The sequence below is a fragment of the Oncorhynchus mykiss genome, chromosome 4 (assembly GCF_057628025.1).
Source record: "Oncorhynchus mykiss isolate SJ-2025 chromosome 4, ASM5762802v1, whole genome shotgun sequence".
Taxonomy (NCBI): Eukaryota; Metazoa; Chordata; class Actinopteri; order Salmoniformes; family Salmonidae; genus Oncorhynchus; species Oncorhynchus mykiss.
Window position 1 is genome coordinate 10,066,052 of NC_143025.1, and position 12,360 is coordinate 10,078,411.

Sequence of the window (12,360 nt, forward strand, 5' to 3'; positions counted from 1 at the left end):
TTTAAAGTAGCATGATTTAATTAAAGTTGAATGATTTAATTAAAGTCATACAACCTGATTTAAAGTAGCACGATACACATGGAAGCCTTTTAACACTGAGCTCCTCTACAAGGTCACAAAATACTGTCAAATCTCCTTCCAACATGACAGTCTACAGTGCAAATCCCCTTCCAACATGACAGTCTACAGTGCAAATCCCCTTCCAACATGACAGTCTACAGTGCATTCGGAAAGTATTCAGAACCCTGGACTTTTCCCACATTTTGTTTTACATAATCATATTTCTTATTGTTCCCCTCATCAATCTACACACAAAACCTCATAACGACAAACGCAAAAAAACTGTTTTTTGGGCATTTTTTTTTTTTGTAAATGTATAAAAAGCTAAAGTATTCATAGTCAGTCATTCATTTCATCATTCCATTCCAACCCTTATAAAAACAAGACATGAAAAGGCATTCTAACACAAAGAGGATCGTCCAGAAATGTGCCTAAGACTATGAATGACATACATTGAACTGAAATGACTTCAGGAACAGTGAGACATAGCAAAACACAGTTCAACAAAACACCAAGGGAAAGACCTTGGTTGGATAAAAAAAACAAATCACTGGCGAAGCATCACGAGGGCAATGCTGTGGGTTGAACACCTTCCCTGAGTTTACTGTGAGCCAAACCTGACAACACAACCCTAAATAGCCAGTATACAGTATGTGTATCAGTACTGGTTGGAGTCTCAGCGGGGAGTATGACTGATACTATGTTCAATATGAGGAGATTAAGACAGTTCACTATGACTATACAGCGGACGCTATAAGAGCAGAACTAGCTAATGCTAAGTAGCATGCAGGCTAGTGTGGTGTCTGTGGTGAATAGAGAAGTTAACTAGTAGAGGCTATCTGTCATACTGTAGTACTGCGGTTTCGTTGAGGGGGGGGGGGTTTACCGATAGCAGTAGACAATGTATTTCTGCTGCTGAGGGGGGAATCCGAAATGACGCACCCCTGGCTCTGAGGGGCCGCAGTTAGGGTGGACCGTGGCGATGGGGTAACGGACGCTCCCATCGGCCAACCAGCCTGCGACGCAGAGGTCCAATCCCATGAACCTCCAGGCGGCGTAGAGTTGGCCCACCTTAGCGATCTGACCGCCGTCGTCAACGCACGCTGCCACCGCCTCGGTGAAGTTGAACTTCTGGGGTTGTTTCAGGAAGTATACTGTCCCTGTGACAGAAGAGACAGAGGATAGGAGTACTAAGCATGTGTAAGGAGGGAACTTAAAACACGTGTAAGGAGGGGGCCGCTTAAAATACGTTTAAGGAGAGGACCGCTTAAAACACGTGTAAGGAGGGGACCGCTTAAAACACGTGTAAGGAGGGGACCGCTTAAAACACGTTTAAGGAGGGGACCGCTTAAAACACGTATAAGGAGAAGACCGCTTAAAACACGTGTAAGGAGGGGACCGCTTAAAACATGTAAGGAGGGGACCGCTTAAAACACGTTTAAGGAGGGGACCGCTTACAACACGTGTAAGGAGGGGACCGCTTAAAACATGTAAGGAGGGGACCGCTTAAAACATGTAAGGAGGGGACCGCTTAAAACATGTAAGGAGGGGACCGCTTAAAACATGTAAGGAGGGGACCGCTTAAAACACGTGTAAGGAGGGGACCGCTTAAAACACGTGTAAGGAGGGGACCGCTTAAAACATGTAAGGAGGGGACCGCTTAAAACACGTTTAAGGAGGGGACCGCTTAAAACATGTAAGGAGGGGACCGCTTAAAACACGTTTAAGGAGGGGACCGCTTACAACATGTAAGGAGGGGACCGCTTAAAACACGTTTAAGGAGGGGACCGCTTAAAACACGTTTAAGGAGGGGACCGCTTAAAACACGTTTAAGGAGGGGACCGCTTAAAACATGTAAGGAGGGGACCGCTTAAAACATGTAAGGAGGGACCGCTTAAAACATGTTTAAGGAGGGGACCGCTTACAACACGTGTAAGGAGGGGACCGCTTAAAACACGTTTAAGGAGGGGACCGCTTACAACACGTGTAAGGAGGGGACCGCTTAAAACACGTTTATGGAGGGGACCGCTTAAAACATGTAAGGAGGGGACCGCTTAAAACACGTGTAAGGAGGGGACCGCTTAAAACACGTGTAAGGAGGGGACAGCCTAAAACACGTTTAAGGAGGGGACTGCCTAAAACACGTTTAAGGAGAGGACCGCTTAAAACACGTGTAGGGAGGGGACCGCTTAAAACACGTGTAGGGAGGGGACCACTTAAAACACGTGTAAGGAGGGGACCGCTTAAAACACGTTTAAGGAGGGGACCGCCTAAAACACGTTTAAGGAGGGGACCGCCTAAAACACGTGTAGGGAGGGGACCGCTTAAAACATGTAAGGAGGGGACCGCTTAAAACACGTGTAAGGAGGGGACCGCCTAAAATACGTTTAAGGAGGGGACCGCCTAAAACACGTTTAAGGAGGGGACCGCTTAAAACACGTTTATGGAGGGGACCGCTTAAAACATGTAAGGAGGGGACCGCTTAAAACACGTGTAAGGAGGGGACCGCTTAAAACACGTTTAAGGTGAGGACCGCTTAAAACATGTAAGGAGGGGACCGCTTAAAACACGTTTAAGGAGGGGACCGCTTAAAACACGTAAGGAGGGGACCGTTTAAAACATGTAAGGAGGGGACCGCTTAAAACATGTAAGGAGGGACCGCTTAAAACACGTTTAAGGAGGGGACCGCTTACAACACGTGTAAGGAGGGGACCGCTTAAAACACGTTTAAGGAGGGGACCGCTTACAACACGTGTAAGGAGGGGACCGCTTAAAACACGTTTATGGAGGGGACCACTTAAAACATGTAAGGAGGGGACCGCTTAAAACACGTGTAAGGAGGGGACCGCTTAAAACACGTGTAAGGAGGGGACCGCTTAAAACACGTTTAAGGAGGGGACTGCCTAAAACACGTTTAAGGAGAGGACCGCTTAAAACACGTGTAGGGAGGGGACCACTTAAAACACGTGTAAGGAGGGGACCGCTTAAAACACGTTTAAGGAGGGGACCACCTAAAACACGTTTAAGGAGGGGACCGCCTAAAACACGTGTAGGGAGGGGACCGCTTAAAACATGTAAGGAGGGGACCGCTTAAAACACGTGTAAGGAGGGGACCGCCTAAAATATGTTTAAGGAGGGGACCGCCTAAAACACGTTTAAGGAGGGGACCGCCTAAAACACGTGTAGGGAGGGGACCTCTTAAAACATGTAAGGAGGGGACCGCTTAAAACACGTGTAGGGAGGGGACCACTTAAAACATGTAAGGAGGGGACCGCTTAAAACATGTAAGGAGGGGACCGCTTAAAACATGTAAGGAGGGGACCGCCTAAAACACGTTTAAGGAGGGGACCGCCTAAAACACGTGTAAGGAGGGGACCGCTTAAAACACGTAAGGAGGGGACCGCTTAAAACACGTAAGGAGGGGACCGCCTAAAACACGTGTAGGGAGGGGACCGCTTAAAACACGTGTAGGGAGGGGACCACTTAAAACATGTAAGGAGGGGACCGCTTAAAACATGTAAGGAGGGGACCGCTTAAAACATGTAAGGAGGGGACCGCCTAAAACACGTTTAAGGAGGGGACCGCTTAAAACACGTGTAGGGAGGGGACCACTTAAAACATGTAAGGAGGGGACCGCTTAAAACATGTAAGGAGGGGACCGCCTAAAACACATTTAAGGAGGGGACCGCCTAAAACACGTTTAAGGAGGGGACCGCCTAAAACACGTGTAAGGAGGGGACCGCTTAAAACACGTGTAAGGAGGGGACCGCTTAAAACACGTTTAAGGAGGGGACCGCCTAAAACACGTTTAAGGAGGGGACCGCTTAAAACACGTAAGGAGGGGACCGCTTAAAACATGTAAGGAGGGGACCACTTAAAACATGTAAGGAGGGGACCGCTTAAACATGTTGGTCAACTGCATTCATGTCCATTCATTCACATTTCTCAATTGTCTTGTTACACTTTTATTTTGCTGAAGTGTTTAGTCTGTGTTATTGGAGACTAATATTGACACACACACTGACCCTTGGGGGCGGCTGAGAAACAGAAGGCATCAAAACGGTGGAGGTGGCGGTGGCGTTGTCCATAACTACGGAGACCAGGGGCTAAGTCCACGCCCCCACAGGGCTCCCGCGGTGTGGTGATTGGGTACTGAGCCGTCCCATCAGCCAACCATCCGGCGTTGCACCAGTCGAGCCCCTCCTCCCAGGCGACAAAGAGCTGGTCAAAAGTGGCCAGGGTCGAATCCTGCTCCTCACACGCACGCTGGGCCCCCAGGAAGTTGAAATGGTAGCGGCCCTTCTGGGAGTGGTAGGGAAATACCACTCCTACAAATGGGGAAAAAGGTTTTAATGTTCTATAGGGGTTAAATTGCTATAGGGGATAAATTCACCAACTGTCCTTGCAGTGACTAATGCCAGTATAGACACTTGTAAGAACAATATGTTCAAGGTCATTTGAAAAACAGATTGAACGGAGTGGACTGTGTTCTGTTCAGAGCTGAGGGGGCTGTCTAGACACATACACACACACAAACACAGACACACAACACACACCTCGCAGCTCCAGCTCCACCGTCACGCTTTCGTCCTCCAGTCCGTCGATGACCTCACAGCGGTAGCGGCCTGTGTCGTTCAGGTGCAGCTCCTTGATCACCAGCGACATGTCCCCTGGAGCAGCCCGACGCAGGCGCACCCTTCCCTGGAAGCTGCCGTAGCTACGGTGACGGTTGCCCATGGCGACCATCACGTCGGTCTCACGGGTGGTCTTGCCGGCGCCGTTGGTGGGCAGCCAAGACCATTTGACCCGGGTCCGACGGGGGCCGTTGATCTCGGGTTCGTAGCGGTAGTGACAGGGCAGGGTAACATTACTACCCCTGGCCGCCGACACCGAGGCCTGGGGGGACTCCACATGGAGACGCACCCCGTTGAAATAGACTGGAGAAGACACAGTAGCGACAAGGACACAGGATAGACCTGAGTTATACAGTAGAAACAGGATAAGAGTTATACAGTAGAAACAGGATAGACAACAGTTATACAGTAGAAACAGGATAAGAGTTATACAGTAGAAACAGGATAAGAGTTATACAGTAGAAACAGGATAAGAGTTATACAGTAGAAACAGGATAGACAACAGTTATACAGTAGAAACAAGATAAATAAGAGTTATACAGTAGAAACAGGACAAGAGTTGTACAGTAGAAACAGGATCGATAAGAGTTATACAGTAGAAACAGGATAAGAGTTACACAGTAGAAACAGGATAAGAGTTATACAGTAGAAACAGGATAAGAGTTATACAGTAGAAACAGGATAGACAACAGTTATACAGTAGAAACAAGATAAATAAGAGTTATACAGTAGAAACAGGACAAGAGTTGTACAGTAGAAACAGGATCGATAAGAGTTATACAGTAGAAACAGGATAAGAGTTACACAGTAGAAACAGGATAAGAGTTACACAGTAGAAACAGGATAAGAGTTATACAGTAGAAACAGGATAAGAGTTATACAGTAGAAACAGGATAAGAGTTATACAGTAGAAACAGGATAAGAGTTATACAGTAGAAACAGGATAAGAGTTATACAGTAGAAACAGGATAAGAGTTATACAGTAGAAACAGGATAAGAGTTATACAGTAGAAACAGGATAAGAGTTATACAGTAGAAACAGGATAAGAGTTATACAGTAGAAACAGGATAAGAGTTATACAGTAGAAACAGGATAAGAGTTATACAGTAGAAACAGGATAAGAGTTATACAGTAGAAACAGGATAAGAGTTATACAGTAGAAACAGGATAAGAGTTATACAGTAGAAACAGGATAAGAGTTATACAGTAGAAACAGGATAAGAGTTATACAGTAGAAACAGGATAAGAGTTATACAGTAGAAACAGGATAAGAGTTATACAGTAGAAACAGGATAAGAGTTATACAGTAGAAACAGGATAAGAGTTATACAGTAGAAACAGGATAAGAGTTATACAGTAGAAACAGGATAAGAGTTATACAGTAGAAACAGGATAAGAGTTATACAGTAGAAACAGGATAAGAGTTATACAGTAGAAACAGGATAAGAGTTATACAGTAGAAACAGGATAAGAGTTATACAGTAGAAACAGGATAAGAGTTATACAGTAGAAACAGGATAAGAGTTATACAGTAGAAACAGGATAAGAGTTATACAGTAGAAACAGGATAAGAGTTATACAGTAGAAACAGGATAAGAGTTATACAGTAGAAACAGGATAAGAGTTATACAGTAGAAACAGGATAAGAGTTATACAGTAGAAACAGGATAAGAGTTACACAGTAGAAACAGTAGAAGAGTTATATCATACAGTAGATAGTGTATAGGGGACCAAGTATTTTTCCTGCCCATGTGATTAGACCAGAGCCCCAAATACACCTGGGTCTGCCTGCAGAGTATTTGGGTTTTTACCAGGTTACCAGACCCCATATGGAGCCCTTGTGAATGCTGTGCAGGTTTATGTACATACAGTGCTTTCAGTAAGTATTCATACCCCTTGACTTATTCCACATTTTGCTACATTACAGTCGGAATTGAAAATGGATTACATCAGGGGGAATATCTAATTTTACATAAGTACTCACACCCCTTAGTCAATACATGCTAGAATCATCTTTGGCAGTATAAAGTAAATTGCTTTGCAACATTTTTTGCAGTTTTACTTTAGTGCCATGTTGCAAACAAAAAAACTATTGCTCTTCCATTTCTTTTAACACCATTTAAAAACCATTAAAAATTCCAATTGGTAGATGAACATGTTGACCCATTGTCCATGGGCATGTTTTGGAATGTTTGTATTTTGTACAGACTTCCTTCTTTTCACTCAGTCAAATCCTCTGTTTTCTTCTATCACAGCCATCAAACTCTGTAACCGTTTTAAAGTCACCATTGACCTCATAGTGAAGTGGTTTCCTTCCTCTCCGGCAACTGAGCTGGAAAGGACGCATGTATCTTTGTAGTGACTGGGTGTTTAAATACACCATCCAACGTGTAATTAATAACTTCACCGTGCTCAAAGGGTTATTAAATGTCTGCTTTTATCTTCTTCTTCTTCTTTTTTACCCATCTACCAATAGGTGCCCTTCTTTGCGAAGCATCGGAAAACCCCCTTGGTCTTTGTGGTTGAATCTGTGTTTGAAATATACTGCAAGACTGAGGGACCATTATAGATAATTGTATGTGTGGGGTACAGAGATGAGGTAGTCATTCAAAAATCATCTTAAACACTATTAGTGCACACCGGGTCCATGCAACTTATTAAGCTAAACTTATTTAGGCTTACGATAACAAAGGAGTTGAATACTTATTGACTCAAGACATATTCACTTTATATTTTTAATTACATTTGTAAAAAAATGTTTAAAAACATAACTCGATTTTGACATTATAGGGTATTTTGTGTAGGCCAGTGAAACGAAACCTCAATCGAATCCATTTTAATGTCTGTAACACAACAAAATGTGTAAAAAGTAAAAAGATGTGACATCTTTCTGAAGGCACTGCAACAAACTATACAGCCGATATTGTAGAAGTTCATACCACTCCAGACTGTGCTGTCTGCTACATCTTGTGGCATGGTCAAACTGCACGCATTCTTCTGACGTAGACAGAATAACCCACCCTCACTAGAACAGTATACCGTGTTCACACTACAGCGCCAATCCAAACCATACTGTGCTCTAATAAAACATTTTTTTTCTTCACATTCTCTGTTCGGGTTTCAGCCACTTTGGTGGATGCGTATTCAGGCCACCCGCGCACAGCGCTGCACGGCTTGGCTCAATAGTGAGAAAAATGTATAACAACGTTCTCTCTTTATTTATGGCTGTATGACCTACTCTCTCCGTTGCCATCGCCGTTCATGATGTCGTGGTAGAAAAAGCCGTTGTTGTATCTTGGGGCGGCGTGACTGGAGACGAGGTGGTACATCCAGACGACCAGTAGGGGGCGTAGTAGGTTCAACATCCTCACCGCGGAACACTGGATCTGATTTATTCTGTGAGGGATTCTTGTTATACAGGCATCAAAAACACCATTTATGATTGGTTATTCCACTCAATTGTTCCCTATTAAATCACATTTGTAAAGTTGGTATACATTTCCTTAATTCATAGGGGATTTAATGCAGATCTGATTATATTTCAGACATATGCTGTTGTAAATTAATCTCAATTTTAATTTGATTAAACTAGATTTGACCTGTTATTAGTTTAACAACTGTGTTCAAATAATGTATATAATCATCAGTAGAGGTCGTTGAAACCTTATATTAGTAAATTAATTATGTGAAATTGAGTCGCAGACGCACTCTTGGTGTCATTGTCAAATATACTTTAATCTGTGCTTGGAGGTTTATGACATTCATACCCCATAGAACATCATAAGGTATAATATTTACAAAATAAAATGTATACGTTAAAACGAATTAAAAGGTTTAATATACATCTCGTATCACCCACAAGTGTCAAATAAATGTCAAAACAATAAATTGATGAGGTAAAACAATAAGTACAGCACATGACAAAAAAAGTCACGAAACCACGAAATAATTTGTCCTTTTATTTTGAAGTATTTGATTTCATAAAATATAATTTTGCAGTTTAACTAAAAGGACAAATCAAGTGCTATGAATTTTTTAAAAAACGGTATTATAATTAAAAGGAACCAAAATACAGGCTATTGGTTCAGTCAGAATATGTTTTTTTGTTACAAGTTTTTTGTTGTAAATATTAGACTAGACCGTGCAGCCTATGGTTGTCTAATTCTCTCTAACAAATGTTCTCTAATCGTCCAGCTACTTTCATTGTTTTATCACTTTCAAGTAGGTGTCAAAGTTATTTTTATTCAATGATCTATTTGGCATCACAGTTAAGTTTCGTTTATCTCGAACCATTCACAGGACACATTCCAATATCCAGAAGTCGTAAAAATAAGACTACTTACAGATGTAACGTCGTGTCAGTTCATGTTCCCCCTGATGTGTCTTTGTGAGATAGCTACACGCCTGGTCCCAATTCTTCCCATTGCCATTTTCAGGGAGAATAAGAGATCCGACGTCATCCAGAGCAATCCTCTTGAAATGAACGAAAGTGACCTCATCGTAAAAAATAAAATAAAAACGCCCATAAGACCATCAAAGCTACAAGACGTTAAGCCTACTATTGCGTTTGCAGTCATACGGATACAAACCGACAACAATTAAAGTACTTAATAATCTTTATATTTCCTTTACTAACTTACATTACAGCTGCATTTAAAACTGCATTGTCATGCAATTTTGATTCTTGCTTTCATTTCCCATATTTCCTTATGGCTCTTTCCCATATATATTAACATCAGGGCAACATCAATGAGGATATGTTCCTGGTGACTGAGCCTGTACATGAATATTCATATTAAGTATTTTATCTCGTGAAATGAACCAACCTTGTTTCATTACTTCGAAACGCTATATGCCAATGCATATCAAAAATAATTTCCTTAATGAATTAACTCAACTTCCAGATTAGAGTACATACTAGACCTAGGCAAATATAAAATGAGCTACAGTATCTGTATTCACGTGTTCTCTCAATGAGGCTTTGGTTCATGGGTATTCCCTGACGTTGAAGTGGTTAGCGGTCCTGTATTTTGGGTATGGTAAGGGTTATGAAGCATGTTCCTTGATTCACATTTTTCCTCCACCTTGAATAACACTGACACAAGTATCGTGTGGACTCATTTCAGTGAAAGGCAATTCAATAACAACAGCAGCTGTGGAAAACAAAGATAATTCCAGTTCTCAGAGACCTCTGGAACTTGTTGATTCTGTAAATAGTTGAGTGAAGTCTATGTATCACTGTGAAGATGTGGGACATTTTTTACCCCCTACTTGATTCACATGCTAAGCCCCAAAGGGAATTAGAGGGTATGCCCTACAAACCACCCTCAACATATAAAACACAAATGCACGCACGCAGGTATGAATGTGTGTACACACACACACACGCACTAAGTCAAGAGCAATACCCTACACACGCCACCCTCTGGAGAAAACCCTGTCTCCATTCAGCTGTTATTTTAGAGTTCCTGGTGCCTGAAACACTATACAGGAGGAAAAAGCTGCTCTGAGCCCTTTGAAACCAACAGGATGCCAGACTACCACCACCCCCTTCCCCATCCCTATAGACAAACCCCTGACCATCTACATTCTAGACCCTCACCACACACACTCACACATAGAGACATGCGCGCACACACACACAGAGACGTGTACGCACAAACAACCCATCCTAGACTGCCCCCCCCCCCCCCCCGCCAAAATCCCTCTGCTTATAACCCACAGCCATCCCCCTCTGTGCTTGCCTGGGAGACACCCTTTCACCTTTCACCATCTCACTGACACAGCCATTACTGCTGCGTTTGAAGAGCCCTAGTCGCTGCTATTCTCAAAGCCTAGATGAAAGCCTATGCCTGGGGCTCTGAATACCAGGTCCCTGTGAACTGCAGGGGGGGACTGGATCCAGGGGTATAATCTATACCGTCAACAGCAAAGCCAGTTTGTGTTGGATGAGATGGCACATACACAGGCAGTCACAAAGACGTACACACACACACAGCCCAAATGTGTGGTTTGACAATGACATAAGTAGCTCTGCTGTCACATTTGTTGAAACTAAGAGGAGACACTCAGACGGCAGGGTTGGTCACAAAAGGGGATGTGAGTGTTGAGTTAGAGGGTTTGAGTTTTGAAGGCTGATAATGACATGGGACAGTAACGGTGAGAAAGCCAATATTCAAACGCATAACAGACGTGACGATAAAGACGAATGAGCTGGATTTCTACCAGGTCGACCTAAACTATAGAGAATAGAATTAGTTATTTCTATCAAGGGTAAAGTATTTTGCGATAACACCACATAAATCGGATACACCTTTAGCTCCTCAGAACTGAAATCCTTACTTGTTGACCTACTTTCCTTGCTTTACTCACATATTTGAGGGTGACTTGCACTGTTATACATGGTTATGGATGATTACAACATGAAGTTATACACGCAACTACACAGGAGGTTGGTGGCATTTTAATTGGGGAGGACTGGCTCGTGGTAATGGCTGGCGCGGAATAGGGGGAATAGTATCAAATACATGGTTTCCATGTGTTGGATGGCATTCCGTTTGGCCGTTCAAGCCATTGTTACGAGCCGTCCTCCCCTCAGCAGCATCCAATGCTATATAGCCATATCCTTCAGTAGAGTAAATCAGTTTAATATCACAAATATGATGAGACGGTACAAAAATGTCCACTCAATCAGCTGTGTTTTTTTTACAAATTATTAAACCCTCTACTGGGAAAAAAATGACTGTTTATAACAACTGCCAAAAATGACTCCAGGATCATTCTTCGAGAGACAAAAAAATGTGCTTTGGTGGCATAACTGGTCAGAAATAGCTGTTTTTCCAGGAGAGATTCCTTCCTGAAGAGCCCCCCCATCCCACCCCACATACCCTTCATTCTTCCTGCCATTCTTCAGCCCTGCATTCTTCACTCTCTCTCCAGTCTCCCACTTGGGCACCAGTGACAGTAAAACCTCTTGGTGGAGGGCTGGGGCACCAGTGACAGTAAAACCTCTTGGTGGAGAGCTGGGGCACCAGTGACAGTAAAACCTCTTGGTGGAGGGCTGGGGCACCAGTGACAGTAAAATCTCTTGGTGGAGGGCTGGGGCACCAGTGACAGTAAAACCTCTTGGTGGAGGGCTGGGGCACCAGTGACAGTAAAACCTCTTGGTGGAGGGCTGGGGCACCAGTGACAGTAAAACCTCTTGGTGGAGGGCTGGGGCACCAGTGACAGTAAAATCGCTTGGTGGAGGGCTGGGGCACCAGTGACAGTAAAACCGCTTGGTGGAGGGCTGGGGCACCAGTGACAGTAAAACCGCTTGGTGGAGGGCTGGGACACCAGTAAAACCTCTTGGTGGAGGGCTGGGGCACCAGTGACAGTAAAACCGCTTGGTGGAGGGCTGGGACACCAGTAAAACCGCTTGGTGGAGGGCTGGGACACCAGTAAAACCGCTTGGTGGAGGGCTGGGACACCAGTAAAACCGCTTGGTGGAGGGCTGGGGCACCAGTAAAACCGCTTGGTGGAGGGCTGGGGCACCAGTAAAACCGCTTGGTGGAGGGCTGGGGCACCAGTAAAACCTCTTGGTGGAGGGCTGGGGCACCAGTAAAACCGCTTGGTGGAGGGCTGGGGCACCAGTGACAGTAAAACCTCTTGGTGGAGGGCTGGGAC

At 44.0% G+C, this 12,360-nt stretch overlaps 1 protein-coding gene across 2 annotated transcripts; it reads right to left on the reverse strand.

The window, feature by feature from the left end:
- Nucleotides 1–9,555, reverse strand: LOC110521246 (hyaluronan and proteoglycan link protein 3). 2 transcript variants are annotated; one of them, XM_036969232.2, is made up of 5 exons: nucleotides 9,039–9,555; nucleotides 7,934–8,103; nucleotides 4,617–4,997; nucleotides 4,086–4,388; nucleotides 1–1,220 (listed from the first exon to the last, which is right to left on the reverse strand). In XM_036969232.2, exons 2-5 carry the CDS (start codon nucleotides 8,058–8,060, stop codon nucleotides 943–945), a joined length of 1,089 nt encoding a protein of 362 aa, XP_036825127.2. In that variant the 5' UTR covers nucleotides 8,061–8,103; nucleotides 9,039–9,555; the 3' UTR covers nucleotides 1–942. The 2 variants fall into 2 exon arrangements, with proteins under 2 accessions (XP_036825127.2, XP_036825128.2); XM_036969233.2 differs by having other exon boundaries at nucleotides 7,934–8,091; nucleotides 9,039–9,197.
- Nucleotides 9,556–12,360: the final 2,805 nt, after the last annotated feature.

Coding starts and splice junctions, on each gene's coding strand:
- LOC110521246 (XM_036969232.2), bottom strand. CDS start 8,060: ATGTTGAACCTACTACGCCCCCTACTGGTCGTCTGGATGTACCACCTC. Junction 4,998..7,933: donor CGGCGATGGCAACGGAGAGA/GTAGGTCATACA, acceptor TGTCTTCTCCAG/TCTATTTCAACGGGGTGCGT. Junction 4,389..4,616: donor GGTGGAGCTGGAGCTGCGAG/GTGTGTGTTGTG, acceptor CCCCATTTGTAG/GAGTGGTATTTCCCTACCAC.